This window comes from Lissotriton helveticus, chromosome 1_1 (assembly GCF_964261635.1).
Source record: "Lissotriton helveticus chromosome 1_1, aLisHel1.1, whole genome shotgun sequence".
Lineage (NCBI taxonomy): Eukaryota > Metazoa > Chordata > Amphibia > Caudata > Salamandridae > Lissotriton > Lissotriton helveticus.
Genome location: NC_136057.1, coordinates 339,453,842 through 339,479,504, shown reverse-complemented (window position 1 = coordinate 339,479,504; position 25,663 = coordinate 339,453,842). Strand labels below are relative to the sequence as shown.

The 25,663-nt window shown below is 44.4% G+C and overlaps 1 protein-coding gene across 1 annotated transcript in view; it reads left to right on the top strand.

Annotated features, from left to right (window-relative positions):
- The window catches only part of KIAA1549 (KIAA1549 ortholog), a 938,976-nt gene that overhangs the window by 526,859 nt on the left and 386,454 nt on the right, over window positions 1-25,663 (top strand). Inside the window, exon 9 of the mRNA XM_078673003.1 lies at window positions 10,751-10,928. Coding sequence (XP_078529129.1) covers window positions 10,751-10,928 — 178 coding nt within the window. The remainder of the gene's footprint in view (window positions 1-10,750; window positions 10,929-25,663) is intronic.

Below are 25,663 nucleotides of genomic sequence, written 5' to 3'. Positions count from 1 at the left end.
ATGCCCTTGGTACCCCATTCCCCAGGATTGTCACTTTTTATAACAGGGATGGGGTTATGCCCCCCACCCTTCCCGAGCCGTTAACAGGCCTGGGGACTTCATCCCCTGGGGCAGGCTCACTTGCTATGTCCCAGGGAGCTCACCCCGGGACACAGCAATTTCCTGCCCACATTGGCGCAGGCATTGAAACCTGTTGTTTGCTCCAGGCTGGCAGGAGCATTTTTAAAACTCCTGCCAAACGGGAGCAAAAAAAAAGTCTGCTCCCAGCGGGCGGGAGCTTTAAAAATGCTCCAGCCGACTGGGAGCAGACTTTTCACCTGTGTCCTTGACAGCACTGATGCAGGGAAACAGGAACAACATATTGCTCACGCCTGGAGGGAGCAGCATAAATAGCCGCTTCCCTCTCGACCAGAGCAATGCCTGCTCCCACAGCATTTTGGGAGCCCGCTGGGGTTGTGTGGGCCCTGGGGCTACCCCCACAGCACCCAAAGTGTGCACGGTGGGTGCCCTTGGTGGGCACCTGGGAACAAACCTTTAAATAATGGGGTCCTGGGGGATGTTGTCCTGAGGCCATAATAGGCTCGGGGAGGGGGGCAGCATGGCCCGCTCCCCTTTAATATAAAAATAGCTCTGAGGTCCCCAGGCCTAATGAGGATTGTAGAGGGGGGCTTGCAGTACCTCTCCCTGATCAAAATAGATGGTTTTGGAGGCATCACCTCGTGGTCCTTTGTGCAAGAGCAGTGTAGAATTTAGACTAAACATTCACCCAATAAGGTAGCATATACTAATTAACCAGTAGAAAGTGCTCCAGTTGAGAAGACATTTTGTGCAAAACTGTGGGCTTTTCGTGGATAAATAACTACACAGACGAGATTCCATTCTGGCCCTGCTGCGTATTTCACTGAAATTAAACCTCAAAGGGAAGTACTTACAAATATAAACCTATCAGATGCCCTAGTTGAAGCTCCTCTTCTGTAAAGGTCTAATCATCCTAAATTCTTGTGCTTGGTCAAGGCAAAGCAAGTGTTTTCTCTACAATTCCACATTAAAAACGATTTGAAATCCTTTATGGAGGTCAATGCATCGTAGATTCTTTGGAGAGCAATATATTCTGTAGTGCCCATCCAAGATGAGTGGGAGGAGAGTCCATGGTCCTCCCTTTTAATTACTGCTCAGTATGCAAATGTGCAAACTCACCTACAAGATCCGCCTGTTTATTCCCTCTCCTCCCTTCCCCGTTAGTAGTATGGACCAGCGTTCCTGCCATTTTCCAGGCTTTTGGACAGCTCAACTCACCTAAGTGACCCGAGTACGTTTCTCGACAATTTTGATGGGGCGTTTTTGATGCAGAGGAATATTAGGACATCTTCACCAAACAAAGAAACAGTTCATATAGTTAAGAGGAAGTACCCTTGTTTACTGGAGGATCAAATCTTTGTATGTAGTCTTGTTGTGTTCTCAATACGAGGATTCATTTTGTCACTGATTTCTATATGAAGATGCTCGAGGGACGAAAATATTGCCAAAATTACACATACACAATGTCACTGGAGACATTACCTTGCAGTTCTTTATATAGCAGTAGTGTAGAGTATGCAGTAAACATAATAAAAGGTTAAAGTAACGTTTAAGTTAAGATCAACCACATATCTATATAGGAAACACTTATTGCGCACAGTGTACAGTATGTATACAACTGTTCAGAGAAAGCCACGGTTCGAGGCATGAGAGTTGTAGATCACTTGCTTTGCATACTACTGTCATCTAGTGTTGGGTCCGGATGTTTGCAAGTTGTTTTTCTTAAAAAAAATCTTTCCTGTCATGAGGTAAGGTGGTTCCTCCTTTCGATGATGGTGCGCATGAGCATCGACTAAATCGACTACATTGTCAAATTGTTTTTTTTCGCCATCGGGTTTTGATGTATTTTGTTGCACTCGGGTTCGAAACCGTTCTTCAAGTTCCCCTCAGTGCGCAATCCACTCTACCCATGTCTGTATTGTCTCGTACGCGTATCCCACTTCACCATGTACCATATCAGTTAACGAAAACCTTAATTTCGATTGGAACACTCGTGGAATGCCGTCGGGCCTAACTGAGTCGGTCCATCTCGCAGTTGATGGAACTGACTCCATTTAAATTCTGTCCTCTGCCACGCAAAGTATCTGTGCACCGTCTCACACGAAGTGTGCAATTTGTGCTTATCTGTGCAGCACAATGAACAGGACTGCGACGTGTGCAGATTGTTGCAATCGAAGAAAACGCTCCGTGATCGTCGGGCTCGACGTCGTGAAATGCAAAGCCAGAACATCGAATACACGCCGGACATCTTCGGTGAAGGGTCTGAGCAAGAAGAAACCGATGCACAAGGGACCGAAGAGGAGCAGGAACAGCCTGTATCTATTCTGGAATCGGACTCCGAGATGAAAGACGACATGCCTCAAGGTCAACGTCCTGTGAGTACCGAACACCCCTTGCCCGAAATCCAATCCAGACCAAACAAAAGTCTTAGGTTTCACCTCTGCCTCTGGGCCATGTGTGACATTGAGAAGATGTTTCTAACACTCTGCCTCTAGGCTAGGCACCGAAATACATTGTTAAACCTTCGGCTCTGGATCAAGTGGGCAAAAGTCAGGTATCTTCTGGCTCAAAGCTGAAGACTGCTTCAGAGCCCAAACCCTCGGAACCCAAACCTTCCGTGCCGAAAAGTCATTGCACCCTGGCACCAAAGTCCTCGGTGTAGAAACCAAAAAATGATCCTTCGAAGCTGCAGGATCCGAATTTTGACATCCCACCTCTCAAAACAAAAGGAACTTTACATTAATCCGGATATAGGACATTTTCTTACCAAAATGCCTCAGAAGCGCAAACCTGAGACAGAGAACATTATATGATTCCTTTAAAGAGGAAAAATGTGGGTACTTACTCTTCTCCTCCTCTTCCTCTACCACGTTCCCCTGCACATTCACCAACTTCCCCAGCATTAGAATATTTACTTATCACACCAACTAACTCTCCACCACCACAGCCTGATGATGTTTATGGAGATACTCACTTACCAGTAGATCCACGAAGAGACTATAATACTGATTCACCTACTGACAATGTCCCAGACCTTTACCCTGCAAAGCCTTCCCCTCCTGACTACAACATGGGGTATTAAGAATGACTTGCTAGAGCTGTAGAATATCACGTGATACAACTACACAATCCCTAGAAGGTTTCTTGTTTGAAACTCTTAAGTAGTACAAATAGATCCAATCAGACTCTCCCTATGCTCAAGGGCATGATGAGACATGCCGATGATATATTCAACGACCCTGTTCGTGCTCGTATTCTCACTCCCAGAATAGACAAAAAATATAAGCCAGCTCTGTCGGATCCAATTGTTATTAAGGGGTAGTTGACACTACACTCGCTGGTTGTCTCTAGTGGACCTAAATGGGCCAATTCACAAACCTCGGGGGATGCCCCCCTCCGGACAAAGAGTCAAAATGATTAGACGCTTCTGGTAAGCGAGTAGCCACCCAGGCAGCGGATCATTGATGCATTGCCAACACCCAGGCCCTATTAGCCAGGTATGATAGAGCACACTGGGACGAAATGGAGCAATTGCTCCAATATCTCCCAGATGAACACAAAGCTAAAGCTCAGTATTTAGTACAAGAAGGAAAGCTCATCTCCAATTCCTCTTTAGATGTGCTTTAGATGCTGCTCACACCACAGCTCGAGAGGTACGCCTGGTTAAGGATTTCCGGTTTTAAACCTGAAGTCCAACAATCCATCTTAAATACCCCATTTGACAAAAAGCATCTCTTCGGGCCCGAAGTAGATCAGATATTATAGAAAATGAAAAAAGACACTGAGGTTGCTAAATCAATGGGAGCCCTACAGGCTCGTTACGTGGCTCCTTTTACAGTGAAGGGTCCAAGACTATCTCCTCAGACAATAATGCTGCCTCATACAAAGGCAACAATCAATCTTCCTCTGCAAGAGGCTTCTTTAGAGGAGGATACAGAGGGAGAAATGGCAACGGTAGGGGCAAGGGTTCTACACCATGTGATTCCCCTTCCACTAACAAGCATGGACTTACCTATCATTCACCCCGATCATTCAACACCTGTCGGGGGACATCTTCTACAATTCCTCCCCATTTGACAATCCATAACTACAGACAAATGGTTGTTAGAAATTATCCAACATGGTTATTACCTGAAGTTTACCACCAATCCTCCAAACATTCCACCTCGTTCTCACAAAATGTCACCAGAACATTTACACCTGCTGCTCAAACAGAAAACCCAGTCTCTATTGATGAAAGGAGCCATAGAGCCTGTACCGTTTCAATATCAAGGGTCAGGCATATACTCCCTGTATTTTCTAATTCTCAAAAAGGGTGGTTCCTTAAGACCTATTCTTGACCTCAGAGAACTAAACCACTACATACTGTCGGAACATTTCCACATGGTGACACTTCAACATGTGCTCCCACTTCTACAGCAGGGCGACTTTATCTGTACTCTAGATTTAAAGGATGCATATTTCCACATTCCAACACATCCTGCTCATAGCAAATATCTCAGATTTGTGCTAGCGGGTCAACAGTACCAATTCAAAGTACTACCATTTGGAGTTACCACTGCTCCCAGAGTATTTACCAAATGCCTGGCAGTATTCGCAGCTCATCTGAGAAGACGGCGCATCCATGTCTTCCCACACCTGGACGAATGGCTCATCAAAGCCAGCCCTTACCAGAAGTGTCTCCAACACACTCCAGCCACAATTCACTTACTACACCAACTAGGGTTTAAAGTGAATGTGTTGAAGTCCCATCTGCAGCCTTCCCACACACAGACTGATCTGGGAGCCAATATAGACACTCCGAGCTTTAGCCTCTACAAGTGCAGCCAGAAGTTTCAGTATTCAGTCTCTTCTAACTCTGTTTCAGCCCAGCCAGTCATTACCAGCAAGAGTCTTCATGCAACTGCTAGGAATGATGGCGTCTTGCATCGTGATTGTTCCCTATGCAAGACTTCATCTGTGTCTCCTTTAAGAATGCTTAGCAAGTCATTGGAACCAGTCGCAGGATCAATTATCCGAACTAGTGATGGTCAAAGGCCGCACCCATCGCTCTCTTCAGTGATGGAACCCACAATTTATACAAAGGGCGGTCCTTCATCGACCTGTTCCACAGACTGTGCTAACAGCAGACTCATCGCTCACTGGTTGGGGTGCTCACTTGCACAATCACACAATCCAAAGATTGTGAAGTCTAAAGCACAAAAGTCTACATATAAATCACCTAGAGCTACTAGCAGTGTTTCTAGCACTCCAAGCCTTTCAAATTTAACTCATAGGCAAAGCTGTCTTAGTTTGCACAGACAACATGATAGCTTTGTACAAAAACAGGGGGGACATACTTTGCAGCTGTCACGCCTGGCACAACACATTTGTAAATGGGCTATACACCAGGCAGAGCATCTTCCAAGAGTAAACAATCAAATTGCAGACCTTCTCTGCAGACAGAAGCAGCAAATCCTCAGGTTATCCTCCCCTACTTTCAGCAATGGGGATTTACCCACATAGACCTGTCCGCCACAGCACAAAACGCAAAATGCCCAAGCTTTGCCTCCAGGTTCCCACACCAGCTCTCCAAAGGCAATGCCCTATGGATGAACTGGTCGGGGATATTTCCTTATGCTTTTCCGCCTCTCCCACTCATTCCACTGGTAGTTCGGACGCTCAGGCAAACATCCCTCACACAGATTCTCATGGCTCCCACATGGGTAAGTAAACCCTGGTTCACCACCCTGTTGGAGCTATCAGTAGTTCCACACCAAAAGCTGCGTCTCACCTCCAGTCTCCTCACTCAGAGCCATGGAGAAATCAGGCATCCAAATCCCAGAGAACTCAACCTGTCGATCTGGCTCCTGAAGTCATTGACTTTGGTTATTTACAGTTAACACCAGACTGTATGAATATCCTAAAAGAGGCTAGAAAGCCTATCACTAGAGCATGTTATGCAGCAAAATGGAAACAGTTTGTTATCTGTTGTACCAATAACAATATCAATCCTCTTGATGCTTCTGTGCAGAACATAATCTGTCTGTTAAATTTACAGCACTCTGGACTAGCCTAAACGTCTATTCGCTTACATCTATCAGCAGTAGATGCATACTTACAAAACAGATAACTTATCTCTATTCAGAGTACCAGTGATTAGAGCCTTCATGGAAGGATTAAAAAGAGGGATACCACCAAGAGTCCCACCTGCACCAGTACAGAACTTAATCTTAGTCCTTACAAGGCCAATGGGTCCACGATTTGAACCAATGCATAGGTGTCCATTACAATTCTTCTCCTGGAAGGTTACTTTCCTCATAGCAATAACTACACTAAGGAGATTTGGTGAACTCCAGGCATTAACTATGCAAGAGCCCTTCTTTCAACTTCACAAAGACGGAGTGATTCTTCGAACCAATCCTAAATTTCTCCCTAAAGTAGTTTCTGCTTTTCATATCAATCAGTTGAGTTACCTGTGTTCTTTCCTCAACCTGATTCTGTAGCAGAACGAGCTCTACACATGCAAAATAGGGGCTTCTAAGGTCTTCTTAGGGAAAGTTCCCCTAGCTGACATCTGTAAGTCAGCAACATTGTCTACACCGCACACATTAACCAAACATTGTTGCGTAAATGTGTAGGCCAGGCAGTACTTAAAACACTGTTTCAGACAACTACAGACACTGCTTTGGAAGTGTCCTGCTGTATAGTCGAAGCAAAGAATTTGATCTACAGCTCACATACCTTGAACGCATAATGTAACTTACCCAGTAAGCATCTGTTCTTGGCATGTAGAGCTGTAGATTCACATGCACCCACCTGCCTCCCGGATCTCCTGTAGTTGTTGCAATTTCTCAGTTTACATACATATGTATGGACATCTCTATTCTACACTTACTAACTCCATTCTTACCCTCTGCAGGAAAACAATCTAACAATGGAGTCGTTGCCCTTGCGCACTATCACCAAAAGGGAGAGTCACCTTACCTCGTCACTGAAAAGACTTCTGCGAATAAAAACAACTTGCAAACATCCAAACCCAACACTAGATGGCAGGAGTATATGCAAAGCATGTGAATCTACAGCTCTATATGACAAGAACAGATGCTTACTGGGTAAGTAACATTATTCTTCCTCAAGATACTCAATGTCTGTTCCAAAATTAATGCCCTGCTACAGACTGCTTTTATCTGTACCAAACTCCTCACAGTCACCAAACCAAAATTGAGAAATGAAGTATTATGAGCAGAGAAGTGGGTATGGTAAAGAGTGTTTACGCTATGGAGAGAGGTTACTCTATACCACACTGTTTGTAGACCGTGAAACTCTCATGAGAAATGCACCACAGAGTAGTGAAAGGCATCTACTAAGAAAAGTGTACACACTATGCAACACTTGGAAATAAAAACGACTATTTGTTTATAATAATCAAGGTCTGAAGGTTCGAAAGATCATTCTACCTGCAGCCTTCATACAGTGATGAAATCTTTACAGATCGTCCAACTTCAAAAGCAAAACAAGCACATGTACATAGGTTAATATGTTATGTTGAAATTGTCATGTTGTCATGCTGAGATAATTCTGTCTACTAACTCAAGGCTGCTTATACTTAGTATGTCCTACGTAGGATCTTTGACTTATTGGTAAGTTTTTCTGCAGAACCAAAAAACTTACACAAGTCATCAACTGTCAACTGCACACAGAGTTACTTTTCAATATAAAGATGTATAACATGTTCAATACCTCTACACACATATAATGCATTAGGAGCTTCATGCACATGTGTTTAGTAAACACACCCATTAGCTGGACACACGCTGTACAAAATAGGTTGAAAAGTAATATGGAAGTTACCCGCCACTATGTAAATTATACAACTAACTTACACACTCATTGGTTGATGTAATTAGTGATGCAGAGACACACATTCAGTGCCCTAGATTCTAAAATTATGACAGTCTGGGTAGCACAGGTATCTCCAGGATATCTTAAATATTAAATTCACCAGGCATCAACACTTTTCTACGGGAGATGTAGTAGTGCGAAATGGGTTAATTAGATGACTAAGAATGAACTCTGGCAATTTCAGCACATCTTCAGCTGCTCAGTTCAGATCCTTACATAGTTAATTTTCACACATCTAATCCATGGAATATGGACAGAGTTTCTAACCCTGCCTGTTTTCTATGTAATGTCAAAAACAGCACGTTGCGCACAATATGCGAATACTCCGCCATTGCTCTATGCAGGGAACAATCCAAAAGACTCTTGTCACCATAGTTGGACAACCTTTTACCCCAGATCCGAAAGAGGCCCTGTTTGGGCTTATGGGCGGCTGCGAGGGACCTGCGATGGCTTGTATATTAATCGGAATCTGGCTACTGGTAGCCATGAGAGACATAGCCCAGAGTTGGAAGGACAGGAAGACTCCAACGTTGGGTGAAAGATGCTGGAGGATGGACTGCTGCTCAATGGCCAAAGATATGATCCACAAAGCGAGGGGATGTGTTAAAAGGCATCAGAAGAATTGGGGGCCGTGGTGGAGTTATTACAATAAACTTGCGCTGTGATGAGAATGTGCCCCCCCCCTCCCTGCCCAAACTTGCGAGCCACCTCTAAGCTGATAATGCCATGAGACCAGTAAAATTAGTGATTGCTAATCAAGTTTATTCAGATGCCAGTTTAGATAGATCATAAATCCTTTGAAACGGTCTCTTGCTAAGCTGCTATTTTTCAAGCAACAGTTCATTCAAGGTCTTGATAGTAACATAATAAATTTCAACATTTGTCAATATGAAGAGAGGATTAATTTTTTTCATCTTGGGCTATACAGAGCCAAGCTTTTCTGATTGAAACAAAACTTGATTGTACTAATTGGGGCACGGGATGAGATATGGCAAAAGGGCCAGAGCTGACTACTTTGGAACTGAGGAATCAAGTTAAAGTACTGGCCTCAACTCAACATTCTGTGATTCTTGGAAAATCTCCCCATGTTTTACAAAAATGTTATGTAATCTTGTGCTCATGTAAGATGCTCTAATTCCCTTGTGCTAGGGTTGCGCTATATAAAAACTTAAAAAAAATAAACAGCAAAAACTTTCCATCCATCCACTTCTTGATCCACTAAGCAGTGAGAGCAACATCCATGTTAAACATAATAGATAGTACCCTTGTGAGGTCTATCACAAAATCTTTAAGAACACAAAAATTAACAAATATGTGGAAATGATCGCTCTTAAATAATCAGAATCCAGAACAATTACACTCACCACTAACGTTTCACCTTTTTAAATTTTTTCGCTGTAAATATAGACCATTTTTAACTTTTACTACTGTAGTTTAAGATTAACAGATTAAACAGTTGAGTTAGCTACAGAATAGGCATAAGAGATCTCAGCCCAGACTTTTGAGACCAGTTGGAAGGTTGTCTTAAAGGCATCAAATAGAGCAGATTAGTAAATCCTATAAAGTTCTTGAATGGGAATCTTAGTTCGTGGGTTTTAATAAGTTCTAACAAATTAAACCGAATCCTATTAGTGATTCTTCAAAAATAGTCCTTCAAAATAGTCCTTAAAGATTGTGCCGTGGTCTGCTATACAAAGAGGAACATTGGTAACTGAGATTTTGCCATTGTTTTGGTAAAGATCATTAACCATCATTTAACACCTTTATTCCGCTCTAGATTATATAATTCCACATACCTACTTTGGAAATTCAAGGGGAATTCTGTTATTTTCAAGAAATGTTGAGGTTTTTTTGTTTTTTGTTGTGTCCCACTTAGGGCGACACAATAAGTATAAAACAAAACAGTTGGCAGTTCAGGCTGGACTGTGCCTATTGGAGCAGGGTCAAGTTTTATTTGTATATTGCAGTGTCCAAACTGAGGTAACCTGGTGTGCAAAATAACGATGGATTGGGTAATTACCAATGGCTGAGATTAATTCAAGAATTCCACACATCATTTTTTGTCATACTTTAGTTTGTCTCCCTCCTCCAGAAGGTACCCATACATGATGTTGATCAATTTCCATGACCCAAACCCTACGGAAAACAACTTCTTTGGCAGCCATCAGGGCTACTCCTCATTCCTTAGGCAAACAGTATTCTCTGGCTGGGCTGGTGCTCAATTTGGCTTCCCTCTACAGCATTTTGCAAACACTGCTCAATGCAAATGCACTACAGGGCTGATGACAGGATTTGGCCAGCTTCTTCTGAAGAATGTATTTTACTAAACCACAAGGACAGTGAGGTTTCCTTCCCACCTTTAAATATTTTAGTCGTCCTTACGAACTGTCCTGACTCTTGTAGGTGAGATCTAGTCTCCTTCGTTCTAGACTAAGTTAAACACCACCCCCTTTCTGTCTACACTCATTAGGAGTAGACTGAGAGTAAACTGCTGGGTTGTGGAAAGCATAAGCTGCATATGTAATGGGCCAGGCATGGAGGTGCGAGTTAGCTCTTTACTATGCAAGCAGTGTTCTGATTTACTGCCTGGGCATCGTAGGAGTGTGAGAAGAGGTGAACTAGGAACAGCTAGACTGAGTGTTATTATTGTGCGAATCCTGTACTTTGTATGACACCAATTAATCACCTCAGTGCCCTATCACGCGCCTATTGTTTTTTGCCTAACTGCATTGGCTGATCTTTAATTAACTTCTTATTGAATCTTTGACTCTGGTTTGTTCATTTTCAGGTTGTAAATGTATCGCGGCTTGAGGGTTCAGATAATCCAGCAGCTCTAATATATTTTGTGGAAGATGGGCATGGTGAGAGGCTTGAGGCTGCTAAAGCTGCAGATCTGATCAACATAGTAAACATCCAAAGGGCAGCCATCATCTTGGGATACCGCATCCAAGGAGTTCTTGCTCAGCGTAAGTACCCACTGTCTATGTTAAATATTGCATGCGACTGGTTGATTAATGCTTTTTCAGACCCCGTTCTTTAGTAAGCTCTCAGAATTGTCATGATGATGATGATATAAAAAGTCACCAATACCCGACTCATACGTTTCTTTGTTCATCATAGAACATACACAGTAGACATGTTTCTGTTTTTTGGACTGTTAGTGGAATGTTACTGGTCTAGTTTTACACGTCATTGCTTAAGCATGTAATTGGTATGTTAGTGTAAATCTGCGTCACACAATTAGTTTTCCTTTAAAAATAGTGATTTGTGGAATTTTACTAAACTGTTTCTAGATCTGTAAAACTGTGTGTCTGTCTTCAAGGAACCAATAAATACTTTCATAGAATGTTTATTATTTCAGCTGTTTTGTTACATAGCGTCCATTTGTTGCACAGAGATTGTCATATTTAAAGATGTGAGGATTTAACTGACAAGTTTACAAACCTTTACCACCCTTGCCATCCCGAATTATTCACTAATTGCATTGTGTGACCAAAACCTTTCCCCACCCCATCACTGTTACTCATTGGCTTGATTTTTACATTATTAAGTATGAAATTCATACATACATCATTGTAAAAGCACTTTCATAAGCACATTGTTTGTATAACATGTCTCTCCACTAATCCAAGTCAAGTAGGATACTGAACAGAAGTAACGCCCGACTGTGCACCAGTATTTGTTGCCAACAAGGTACTAGCCAACATTCTCCAAGGGGGCTAAAAGTACCCTATAAGGCTGAATATATATATTGTAAAGGAATAAGATAGGTTACCTAGGTAGCAGCCATTGAAGCAGAGTAATAAAGACAAATTGACACGGCTGTGCACTCTTCTGAAACATGTTTATATGAAAAGAAAGAGTCTGAGATGGCACTTTGTCTCAAGAAATGATTGAATTTTACAAATCATTTGATGCATTCTGTAAGTACCAATGATCCTACATATTGCTCCTTGAAGGCTAGTTTTTAAAGGTATATTTACGAGACATTCGAAATGTCTTTCGAGAGGAGCCGAAGTTAATGATCTAGTAGTACGTTAGGTTATGGTTGAGTAGATGCCACCTACGACATTTGGTCTTAAGTGCATAGGCTTCTGAGACCAATACCATAGGGAGCTTGGGGCCTTTCTTAACAATGTTTTAAACGACATTACAGGATTCTGGCACATTCAAAGTAGATAGATACCACCCATCACATTGCTCAAAGGATGGAGAAGCCTCTACAGAGTACTACCGGGACGCTCCCCCTCAGTGGCATGTTTACCCAGATACGCTATTTTCTTATTGGCTAAATCCCAAAACTCGGACAGTAAGACCGAGTGCCGAGACAGTTAATGTGAACAATGGGTTCGGGAGTCCCTGTGATAGACATCACGCAGCTCATCCTCGATACGAGACCGGTGGGAATATATGTCCCATAGTATACCCAAGTGCTTAGAGATGCACACTCCGTGGATATAGGGTTTGAAGGCCTCTCACAGGGTATCCTGTGTAGAGACTGTACGGGTATTGAGAGTGAAATATTCGACGATGGAGTTATGAAGCTCGTAGCGGAAGACAGGGTCATGTAAGGCATTGCTCAGGAATAACCAGCTGCACTCCAGGCCACCACCATATGGTATCTGTAGCACTAGTTTTGACAGGAATGATTCAATAACATGTATTGCGTCAGTTGTCCACAGAGTCACATTTACAATTAGGTACCAGTAGTCGAGACATATCCTTAAGTAATGGGGTGCAGAGTAGAAAGTATAGTCCGAGACAGAGGGAGACCCCAGTCGGCAAATGTCATGAAGTGCATATATGTCTGTAATTTGGTGAAGGACCTTCAGGGCTCGGGGTTTACTATGTGCTTGTGGAGTTGTCCGACGGGTTCTGCACCATATTGATGTCTCCGCCCATGAGGATGATGTCTGCCTCTGCCAGAACCGTGTGCGTGTAGATGTCATGGTAGAACTCGGGTGCATCCACATTCAGGGCATAGATATTGATCAGTAAAGCCCGCTTGTCAGCTAGGACACTGGCTAAGATGATGTAGCGGCCCTCGGTGTCTAAAAGAAACTGGTAATGAGAGTGAAGTGGATTCTTTTATGAATGAGTATGCACACACCCCTTGAGTATGAGCTGTAGCATGAAAAGTAACAGTACATCCCCCAAGAAAATGCAAAAGTGTGAGAGCCCCGGAGTGGGAGTTTGGTCACTTGGAGAAAAACAATTTTGACCCCAAGGCGTGAGAAATATGAAAGCACCTGTTTCTTTTTATGTGGGTTATAAAGGGTGCATATATTCCATGTAAGGAGGGCAAGCTCTACCACCCCCTCCCGGCCACCTCGCTGTGTCTTCAGGATTATGAGTACGGAAATGGTAGTGCAACAGCAATGTGAAGTGTAATACGCACCGAGTGGGCAATCAGAAACCTATATAACAAAAACTTACCAACCCAAGAAGCCCTCCCTCCACCCACACTAGACAGTACATCCAGTGTGTCCCAGAAAAACAAAAACAACAACATTGCGGTATACACCTCAGGGGAAGGCGACACCTCAGCAGATCTGGCCTACATTATGTGTAATGACAGGTCACAGTAGATTAGGACTATAAGCATAATGTGTCTGAACAGGGGGAAATGAGGATTAAGACAGCACCGTGAGGAGGACCCTCAACGTGTCTGCCAACAGGGAGTACAACCAGTAAGAGAGAGAGTCATCCATCAGCCGAGGGTAACTGTTCAACAACCATAGTGGTTGTCGAAGAAGGCTGAGAGTGGTCTGGAGTATTCCGCCCTGACCCCGCGTTATTTCCAGTGTGTTTACAAAATTGCGCAGCCTCGGTTGGGGTGTCCAAGAAGTGCAGTATCCCATTGACCTCGAGCTGTACAGCATAGCCTACTTGAAGCCCAATTTACCTAGAGAGTTTTTGACATTAGAATATTTGAGCTGTGCCTCCTTGATGCCAATGGTAAAATCAGGGAAGAGAGACACAGTAGAGCCTTGACACAGTAACTGGCCCGCTTACGGGCCAGTCTGAGTGTGATGCCTCTGTCCCTATAGTTAAGCAGGTGAGTGAAGTTTGGGGGGTGCCCACACGTGGTGGGGTGCCCAATGACTGGTGGGCTTGCTCCACCCCAAAGGTAGATGTAAAACTGTCTAGATCAAGAGATCTGTCAGAAGCTGCTCCACAATCCTCATAATGCAAATATTATTCCGGCGGAAGTGCGCCTTGAGGTCCATATTATGAATGGCCACAGCCTTGAGAATGCATTCCACCTTGTCTAGATGTTTCACCATGGTCGTCGCGCCTTCCTCCAGTCTGGAGATGCTTTCCTCTGTGCCATCCAATCTAGTGGCTTGCCTTTCCAACAGCTCATCCATGCGATCAAGGCGACTGGTGATGGCATCAAAGCGTGCATCAATAAAATGGCACCCAGCTCGAAGCAGCAGTGCAGTTTGTGGGATTAGAGCCAGCATCTCTGTCCGGGGGCTCATCCATGTTCAGTTGGGTACCCTGGGGCGGGGGACGGCAGGCTTGGACTGTTCAAAGAGTAACTTGCATTGTTAAGGATCTCCATGACCCATCATGAGAGACCGGGAGCGGTAAGGTGGAAGACGCTGATAGGTAGTAACGCAGCACCCAGAGCGATGCAAGGATTTGGAGCGGGGGTGGCCACATGTCATACCCGGCCCAGGGCAGTCGTCAATTATTAACAAGCGCCTGATATGTTGTTACAGCTCAAGGTATACAGAGCCAGTCTAGTGGTACAAACGGGCTGAGTATCCCCAAGGCGGTCAGGAGAGGATACCCCCCCTTGTGCAGCAATCCAGGTAGCCGAGGAAAAAGAACGGCGTGTCACCCTCCTGGAGCTGAGGCAGTGTCCCCAGAAGGGTCACCACAGTGAGTCGGTACCCTAGGCCCTGGAGGCCGTACAGGCTCACATATAACACCAGTGGGAATCAGGAGGTGGCAAACTGTGTCGGAGGTAGGCGGGCGGCAGCAGGAGGGAAGACACAGGCATCTCCACAGTGATCCATCAGGTCACCAGCTGTTGTGGGGATGCAAGGCAAAGATGGGGTGTTGGTGTGATTGCACTCAGTGGCAGTCGATCGCTCAGTAGGACACCTGCAGCAGGAGGCTGCGAAGCTCAGGAGCGGCTCCCAGCCGCGTCAGGGCCTCAAGTGTGGGCCTCATGGGGTAGGGGGGAGACAGGAGAAGAAGCGGGCCGCAGGAGCACCAAGCGGGACAGACACGCAGCGGGACACAAAAGTCTCAGCCTCCAGCTCGCCTGCGACCCCTGACACCATGGGCCTTCAAGTCAAACGCGGCATCTACAGGTCAAGAATTGTCTCAGTGGGGCCTGTGGCTGTCATCTACACCACCTTGCCCTCAGAAATGCAGTCCCATCATGCAGATGGAGTCGGGTGCGGTAATGACCACGATCTGTGCTGTGAAATAGCCGTACCTGCAGTTGGCCACCTTGGTTGCTGGCGTCGCCACTACCCCAAAATCGCACTTTAAGAAGTGATCCCATAGATAAGGAAAGATGATTTCCTTACAAAAAACTGTTGAAAGATGTGTATTTACACATTCCCCAATATTGGATCTTTCATAGATTCACATGCTTGAATCGAGCAGTACAATGTAAAACATACGGAGAAAGATTTGAACATAATCACAGAAGTAGCTTATTCACATCATTACTGCTGATCCACAACTCTGCCAATCAGAGCAAAGTGCAGTCTTCAAATCTCCCACCCAGGTCATCATAGTCCATTGTTTTACAGCATGTTGTGTGTAAAGGGGATCCCATTGAGCTCTGCTACTAGTCCGTCAACTAAGTTGGTTTACCAGACAACACCTTGAGCTATAGTACCAGCATTTTCCAACAGTGTCATCCTACAACTGACAATGACAATACCTTTGACAAAAATTGATATATTGACAACACCAAATAGTACAATAACAACTGATATTTTTATAAGGCTAGTCCAAAGGCAGTAAAGCCAGAACATAGCTCAACAAGTAAGGTTTCGAGTTATACACTGCATCTTCTTGACATGGAAGACTGATTTAAAGAAGGGTATTTGCAACAGATCGGGTTAACTTAGATACCCCGACCACTAGATGCTCTTAACAGCCTTTTGACAAATAGGATGATGTTGAAGGATGGCAATACGGATTAGACATATATGAACAAACCGTGTAAGCACCACTTGAGGAGATGATGCAGGTGCCTTTAACCTTGTCAAGTGCCAGCATTTGATGCTAACTGATTACTGTAGGCACTTTCCAGAACCACCTCTTCCTAAATCTACCGTTAGGCTGCAGCCCACAAATATGCCCAACAACACCTTGCACACCTGTGCATTTACCACCTCAGCACAGTCCCAATAACTCCATCACATCATTCACCTTTGGTGTCCTAGTATATTTTGCTGCATTGTCCAGGTACAGATGATGAAGAAGAACAGCAGTTAATTAATACTCTCAGTACTCTGCCTCAGAATGGTATGAATACATTACATCTACTCCAGGTAATGTCACTCCCCCCTGTAGTGGAGTTCCCACTGGTTGATATTGGTGGATTTCACGTTCTAATTGAGAGAGCATCAAAGGGATTTGACTTGCCAGTGCCTATGAAGGAGATGGGTTGTTTTCCTTACTATTTTAAAGAGCTGGTTAGAAAACTGTTAAGAGAATCCCTGCCATCGACATTTAGTCGGAGGGATTAAAAATCATAGAAATACCAGCCACAGTGGAGACAGTAATCCCAAGACTCAATAAAAAAATATAAAGCACCTAAAACACTCCTGCATGGTCGATTGATCAAGTTGGGGCTGCTCAAAGATGCTCCAGAAATCCTACTTAACCTTATGCAGCATTCTAGACAGGGAAGACAGCAGCCTCCACATCATTTGGCAAACGTTTTTCTGACACAGCAGGTACCTCCGTCATAGATTCAAATGCTTAAGCAATGCTTACCGGATATGGTCAGATATTGGACCATATCTGGAACATTTAATCGGTGGTCAAGTAAGCGGAGGCAAAAGCTATTCTGGAGAAAGAAGAGCTGCCACTGGTTTCAGACAACTTACCAGAGGAGCTGTTTTACGAAGGCAGGGCTTTACTGCTTTCAGACCAGAAGTGCAAAGCAACCGTGAAACCTTATTTGGGCATCATGTGGATGAAGCTCTCCAGTCCATGAAGTAAAACACTGTGAGCGCAAGATCTCCAGATGTCCTTCAACAAAGGCATCTGCAGCCCATTTAGATATCGGCAGTAAACTGCCCACTACTACTATACCACCAATAGCAGCACCATAATGCTCCACGTCCTGCCATGAATAGCACCTTTGTAGAAAGGCTGAAAACCAATGTTGAAACAACAAAGGATTGATAAGGCAGTGACACAATGGCAATGGTCACAAAAGCTTGCTGCTTGAATGACAATTGGTCATCAAACTTGATGCCCAGGTTACGAGCAGACGAGATAGTGTTAGGAGGAGCTTCAGCATCCTCGGGCCACCATTGTTTAGGGGAAAACAGATTTTGAGGGCCGAAGGGTAATATTTCCGTCTTCCCAGAATTACATTTTAGGGTTACCTAAGGGCTCCCCTGAGGGTGGGTCCTTAGATTCGTCCAGGCAACAACTTCTAGATCTGACGGCCTGTCATATGAAGGCTGTCCAAAGACTCTTCTGTTGGTTGTGGACACTGGATTTTACTGTTGTTCAAGGTAATACCTTAGACAAGACTGCTCCAGTTGGAAGATTCCTGCTGAATCTTTGTCCATGTGCTTTTTCTAGTTCTGCAACTCTGTGGCCGTGCATCCTCCGAGTCACCAAGGACTCTCTGCATCCCAACCAGGAGTAGTCTCCCTCCCTTGGATTGAAGGAGTCTCTTCTCTGCATCTGTAGGTACCTCTGAGTTGATGACTGGTTTGCATATCCTGTTGTCCCACGGGCATCGTCTGGCTCTCTAACACAGGTGGTGCTTTGTTGGTTCTTCAGAGGCCTGACTGGTTTTCCCTGCAACTTGGGTGACTGTAATCCCTCTTCAGCCAACGTGAACTGCCTTCCTGTGCACCATGTCTGTTTGCCTTTATCTAGGCTTGTTGGCTCTCTGCACGAAAGGTCTTCAAGCTCCAAGAAGCCCCAGCCTCCAGCGCTGCGCAGCTCTAAGAGTGACATCCACCCTGCATCCTCTGCATCATGGGCCTTCATCTCCTGTGGGCTGTTTAGGCTTCCCTGTGACTGCCTGTGCCTGCTGCCAGAGGGTCCTCGAGGGGGCTCCATCAATTCCTGCTGGCTGTCCTGCATGTTAAGGGCTGGTCAAGACATCCCTTGCTCGGTTAGTACATTGACCTTGTTGGTCTGCAACACCACATCTTCACTCCCCAATCAGTTGTTTAGTTGTTTGTGTCTGCCAAGGCTTGTTGCACCTGCCAGCCACTTACCTTCCTGCACTCGTCGACTGGCGGGGAACAGCTCATGCAAGGCTCCTACTTCGTCGCCTGGGCTCCACAGCTGTTGCTTCATCCTCACCGTGCTACAGCAAGAATCAAAGACAAGGGCTGTTATTGTGCCCCTGTGCCTCCTGGTCACCTCTGGGGGGTTTGGACTCTGTCCCCTCTGCTTTCAATTTCTTCTCATCTGGGTTCCACGTCCTGGTTCCTCTGGCCTGGCCCACGAGACGCTGTAGCAGCTGAAGTTCCACGAACCTCCACTTGCATCTATGTGTGGTCTTGATGCCACTTCATCCCTATGCACATTGTCTCCATGGTGTAGGTATCCTGATTTCTGGGGAATCCACAGGTGGGGTGGCTCTCCAATCTTCCTTGATCCAAGTGGTTCCTGAGGGTCCCTTGGAAAGGGTCCTAGAACTGTAAAATTCCAACTACGGCTTGCCCTGTGTTATCCTTTGGACGTTTTACCCGGTGTAACCACTCTGCACCCGGGCGCCTTGAGATCCCTGGCTACTCACCTTGGGTGGTTTCATGTTTCCCCTGGGGTCCTTCATCCTTGCGTACTAGTCTCTTTTTTGTACTTGCCTCCCATCCCACTATTTTAGTGTACGGTTTACCCTCCGATTGGGCCCTCTGTTTTTCTATGCTATTTACCTATTTCCAAAGTATTTCTTGTGTGTATTTTATATCTCCGGGTAGGAGATATACCAAGTTAGTGTCTAATGTATAGTAATAAATACTAAGTATTTTTACACTTAACTGATGTGTTTCTTTCTTGTGTGAAAAGATTACCAATTGACCATAGTGGTAAATGCACTTGCATTACACCCCGCCTGGATAAGCCTTAGCTGCTCTCCACAGCTACCCTTAGAGAGCTCTGGTTTTCAGGGACATAAAAACTATCACTAAGGGTTGCCCGGACTCAATGCACGGTGCCTCCCTATAGGTGAGCACTACATACTGAGGCAGCCTCCTACAATGGTTACCATACAAAAGGTTCTAAAATGTCTCCAATGCGTAATACGCCATCTTTAGCCCTACAGGATGCATACTTTCATATCCCTTGTCGCCCTGCTCATTGTTGCTTGTTAAGATTTCAAGTGGCCAATTGCCATTACAGCTCAAAATCCTCCCCTTCAGTCTCATCTCTGCCCATGGACTTTCACAAAGTGCATGGCACCAGTAGCTGCTCATCTCAGGAGACAAGATCGTCAAGAGTTTCCCTGTTTGGATGATGGCTACTTAAGGGAAACATTCTCAAGACAGCTGCAGCTCTACCACAGACTGCAGCTCTTCAATGAGCTAGAGCTTTCCCTAATAAAGATAAAGTCTTTCTCTAGTCTTGCAGATAAATTCAGTTTGTATGTGCCGCTCTGCATTCAAGGAGTGAGTAAATTGTCATACAGTATTAACTAAACATCTGCAAAAAGAAAAAAGAACCACAGTGTAAATGTTGAAGTCCTTTTTATGGATGATGTTATCCTGCAAACCTTTGATCTCACATTGCCACCTTCACATGAGGCCATTTCAGGAGGCAATGAAGAAACAGTGGCTGCAGAAGGTAGGTTAATTCGATGACCCTATAAAAGTGCTATGTGAGATAAAATGAGCTGTAGCCTGGTGGCTTCAATGCATCAATACCACAATCAGATTTACTTTTCTCTAGAAGTATGCCCATTTTGTAATGACAACATATGTTTTCCTAGAGGGATGGTGTGCACAACTGCATGAGTTACAAGTAGATGGACAATGGAAAAAGCATCATTTCATATCAGTCCTCGAGCGTAGAACAATTGATCTAAGACTGTGCTCCTTCTTTTCCAGAATACACAATTCTTCAGTTTTGATACGTACACCTAAGACAACAAGCATGCTCTATATCAACAAACGGGAAACACAATTCCACATATTGTCAAAGGAGGAGCCGAATACAAGAGATTGGGCAATTCAGCATAATTTTCTGATAAATACAGTCTCTGTTCCAGGCATAGCAACTCTTGAAACGACAATCTAAGCAGGTCATCAAGGGAATATCACCACCAGAACCAACTTCACCAACTGCATGACCATAGTAGCAGACTGGATGCGAACCAGCTGCCTGCAGCTCAGCACTGGTCTTCAGCAACAAGACCTCCCAATGGTACTACACATGGTGGCTGTCTGAGCTAAGCACCAACACCCACAGACCACTTAAAAAATCTAGGGATCGTCCTAGATGACCAGCTCAACTGAAGGCTCAAGTCAACTCAGTGTGCAGCTCTTGCTTTCAAATCCTACACATGCCGCAAAAGATCTTGAAATGGTTGCCTCAGAACATCAAACGGAAGGTCACCAGTAGGCTGGACTAAGACAACACACACTGCACTGGAATCTCCAAACAACTCCTACACAGACCATCCAGAACACCACTGCCAGACCCAAACTTGACTTTCCAATCCGACAACATCACACTGCATCTCCAGAAGCTTCATTGGTTTCCCATTCACAAGGGCAGTCATTAAAACTTCTCACGCACATATACAAAGCCCTACACAGCACAGGACCAGAATACCTGAGCAGCAGGATACACTTTTGCCAACCCATCAGACATCTATGCTCTGCCTCACTCTCACTTGCCTACATTCCCTGCATACGGCTGTGAAAGCAAAACTGGAGGTCGCTCATTCCCCTACATCGCACCCAAGACAGGGAATAACCTCCCTCAACACATCAGAACCTCCTACTTACTTCTCGAGTTCCACAAGACGCTGAAGACCTGGCTCTTCGTATAAGCACTTTGGGGACCACACATCAACACACCTGCCCAAGCGCCTCAGTACCCTCTTGGGTGATTAGTGCCCAATACAAATCAATATAACATAACATGAGTGGGAGTTAAGCCAACCCCAACTAGAAAGTGTGTTTCATCAATGGGGCAAACCAAAAACTGGACCTGTTTGCTACCAACCAGACCCGACAATGCCGGTATTTTGCCAGCAGGCACTCTCTCTGGTGGGGTGGTGGGGGAAATGCCTTTTTCATAATTTGGCCAGCGATCTATGCTTATGCATTTCCTTCAATTATTCTGATTCCAAAAGTGAGTAGGGAATCTTGCCATCTCATCATAACTCCAGGGTGCCCCAGGCAGTACTGGTTCACTCATTTACTTCTTCTCTCGATAAAGCTTAAAATACAGTTGGAGACAATACAGAACCTGCTATCTCAATGCAAAGATCTGATTCTCCGTCTGGATCAACGCTCTCTCAATTTGTCTCCCCATAAAACGTGCAAAGCAAAAAAGAAACGTTTATGCATCTGTTGTGCCGAGCATAATTTACCCTCCATATCTGAATTTCCTCAGAAGATACTACCATATCTTCTACACTTAGCAAGCCAGGACATAGTCACACTTCAGTCAGGTATCATCTGGCTGCCATTTCACATTTCAAAAGAACATGCAACCAACCGTTCCTTTGATCTAATATAGTTGTCAAAGAGTTTATTAAGGGTCTCTTTAAAGTCTTTCCTACCAATAAGACATCCTCCACCATCGTGGCAGCTAAATGTGGTACTATCTCTACTGATGAAGTGTCCTTTTGAGCCAATACATATGGCAGAACTTAAAGTGTCTCTCCTGGAATATAGCTCTTCTTTAAGACCTAAGAGTCAATGCAATTCAAGCCTTTACAATCAGGGAATCATTCCTCCAGTTCAGAGAGAATCAAGGTTTCTTAAAGACAAATGTGTATTTTATTCCCAAGGTGCTGTCTGATTTTCATCCTAGCAAGTGATTTAAAAAAAATATTTCCCAAACACAAGTACTACGGCAGTAAGGGCACTTTTATATGTAGATGTTTAAATGTTTCACATTTTATATTGACAGCACCAGGCAAGTTAGGAGATTGTTGTAGTTAAATCTGGATAGATGACAAGGTGTAGCCAAGTGGTATAATCATGTAGAGGTTTATTTGTAGTCCATAGTTGTTCCACAGAAGATCTTAAGAAGGTAACTTAGTTGGTAAATGGAATCCCACCAGGAGCTGCATGACTGCTGCTCAGCCCACTCTCTCCAACTGTCATTCTCCCTTACAAGCAAGCACTCTCACACATTCCAAACATACTCTCATCAGGCATTCTATCATTCTACACACACTACTCATTCATCCTTGCTGAGCAGCTGTCTGAGAGGATGTACTAAGATAAATTAGATTACTACAGAGATCTGACTAACTTTTTGTGGCATATGTTCACCCACGAAAGGGACAATTGTTGTTGAAACAAAGTATAGCTCACTGGGTGTTTTCAACTATAGTGTTTTGTCATAAAGAATCAGATCATCCACTTAAAGGGAAAGTGAAAGCTCAATCCACAAGAAGTGTATCTATATCTAGAGCCCTCTTATCTGGTGTGTCCATTGTTGATGTATGCAGGGCAGCAACGTGGAAGAACGGGCACACTTGTATGCAACATTACTGTCTAGATTCAACAGTATAATATACGTAAGTAGGACAAGTGGCTCTTCATAATCTATTAGGTAAGTTTGTTTAGCCGTGTTGCCGCCAACCGCGGAGTGATGCTCAATTTGTAATTATTACTTGCTATTCTGATTCACGCATGTGTATCTATGAAAGATCCTGTATTGAAAAAGTTACCTGTAACTGAAGCTCTCCAGTATTTATATCTTTCATAGCTTCACATGCGACCCACGCTCCTCCCCAACTCAAGCATGCCTGTATACAAAAAATACTTTAGCACTAGGGCAGAAAAATCTGAACTTCAGTGGCAATCGCGGGCAGAGGTGAAGACTTTACTCTGCTCTGTATGGCTGAACTTTGTGAATAGGCTACGGCTATGATTATGTTAAAGACTTTTTTGTGTATGTTTAACTGATATCTATGCGACCCTTGGGAGCACCTGCTTAACACCTAAGATGATTCATGCATGTTAAATCTATGAACGACACCAGTGTTGGAGAACCTCAGGTGCAGGATACAGTAAATAGTGAAGGTTTTTTATACTAAGTGTACAATACTAGTTAATATGTTCATTTGACACCTTAAGACATGCTCTTCCATACAAAGTAGGCATGATCTCCTACCCCCCCATCCCCAAACCTATTTTCTACGCCTGCCCTACTCAGCCTGGATACCCTCACAGCTGATTAGCGACGCTCTACAAATTCCCATAACGTAACATAACACATCATGACCTCCAAAGATATTCACAAAATGATTCACAGCAGTGGGGCAGTTGAGGTGCCTGACTATTCATGTCTATCCTTATTTGGACTATTGGTTGATGAGAGGAAACCACGCAGAATTGGTACCACTTGGGTATAACAATTAGTGTGGGGGGGGGGGCTCAACCCCAAATCATCATGACAAAAGATTTCTCTTGGGGAAATGCTGAATACAGAGTTTACAGTGGCATTTCCAACTTCTAAGAGAGTGTTGGCATTACAGAATCAAATTCTTCTGTAGCAGATGTGTCCGGCTCAGGCAGTGAGATCTGTGATGAGACTCCTGTGTATGCTGGCCTCCTGCATTCAGTGTATCTCAAATACAAAAACTTCAGACTCAACCAGTATAATACCAGTGATCGAGCAGCCAGTGGTCATAAGTGACATTAGACTAGAAGTATTTATGGGTTGTCACAAGTACATTGCAAATACAGTTAAAATTGTAGAAAGAGAACAATATTATTAAAGCCAGAAGATTGAAACCACCAGTTACCACAGTCCTCTTAACACTTGATGCATCACACACAGGTTGGGGGTACACAAATGGGAACATTAAATGTCAGGTGTCTAGGGTCGGAATCAGAGTTCTACATGACACCTACCCAGAATTAAAAGAAACATTAGTAAGGCCAATAAGTCTTGCTTTCGCCAGGCCAGCTGTGTTCTTTTGTAGGTGTCCAAGCCGACAAAATGACGCAGGCACTTTTTGCCTTTTTTTTATATACTGATCCGAGTTGGTAATTAAAAAAAATTAAGTAATGCAAATTTCATTAAAAAAAAAAAAACAGGTGAGGGGTAAGCAACACAAAGGGAGTGGCTAGGGAAAAGTAGAGGAGAGCAGCAAAGAGGACAGAGAAAAAGTAGATGGAGTGAGGGCGATAGATAGATAGATAGATAGATAGATAGATAGATAGATAGATAGATAGATAGATAGATAGATAGAATCGTGTCCTGGTGTAACTGGTGTTCATGTAACGCGCTCCAGTAACTTCAGGTAGAGTTCGCGCTATATAAAACTGCACAGATAGATAGATGTTTGTGCATGGGAGCTGGACTTTGATGGTGCAAACTTGTTCCAATTAACAAAGCGCGTTAATATGTTTTCGTTTGGGTACGTATGAGTGTGCGTGCCAATATATGAATTCATGCAAGTGTGTTTACATACATAAACCTCCCACTTTCTCCCTCGCAGTGCGTGTGACTGTGCCTGGCGTGCACTAGGTATTCACAGGGTTGGATTCGGATTGAAAATTGGCCCGGGCACGCCAAAAGAAAAATCGGCCCACATTTGCATAATCACTCCTCAAATCACTGCTTTGGCGTAATCTTATAAAAAAAACTTTAGGAGGGGGTGTACAAAAATGCATCCGTTAGTTTACACTGGTGAAACAAGTGAGGCAACTTCTACTCAGGCCCCTGCCCCCGCTCAGTATGTTCACACATTAATGGGCCGGCCAGCGAGAGTAATGATCGCCCATCTGCCTCTAGAAAGGCCACTCAGACACCCACTGGGTCGCTGGCTGAGCCTGTATTCGAACAATAGATACAGCGCCCAAAGGCCCCCCCCCCCCCCCAGACTGCTCAAAAAAAGCAGCCCACGGCAGAACTCGGACACCGGCCCTTCGGGCATTGCCCGAATGCCCGTGTTACCAATCCGATGCTGGGTATTCACTACTCTAAGCACTATATATACCAGCAGACAAACATAGGTGGTGATGGGCTCCACCCCCTCCCCGGCACCCAGTTGTATTATTCTAACGCTCCCTGCCTCCCGGGGTGCGATAAGAATCTTCTCTGCTGGAAGGTGTAGGCCGACAGTTTACAATCTTGAGCGAATACAGTCACATTCGCAACCGTGGCCTCGCTGAGGGCACGAGGCGCATTAAGTGTGTAGTCTTTTACATGGGGTTCACTGAACTGCGTGTTAACCCACGGTAAGCACCGAGGGCAGCGCCTTGATGCATTGGGTAGTCAGAGCGCTGCGTGTTTAACCACGAGGTGCACTGAGCGCAGACTCGGGGTGCTG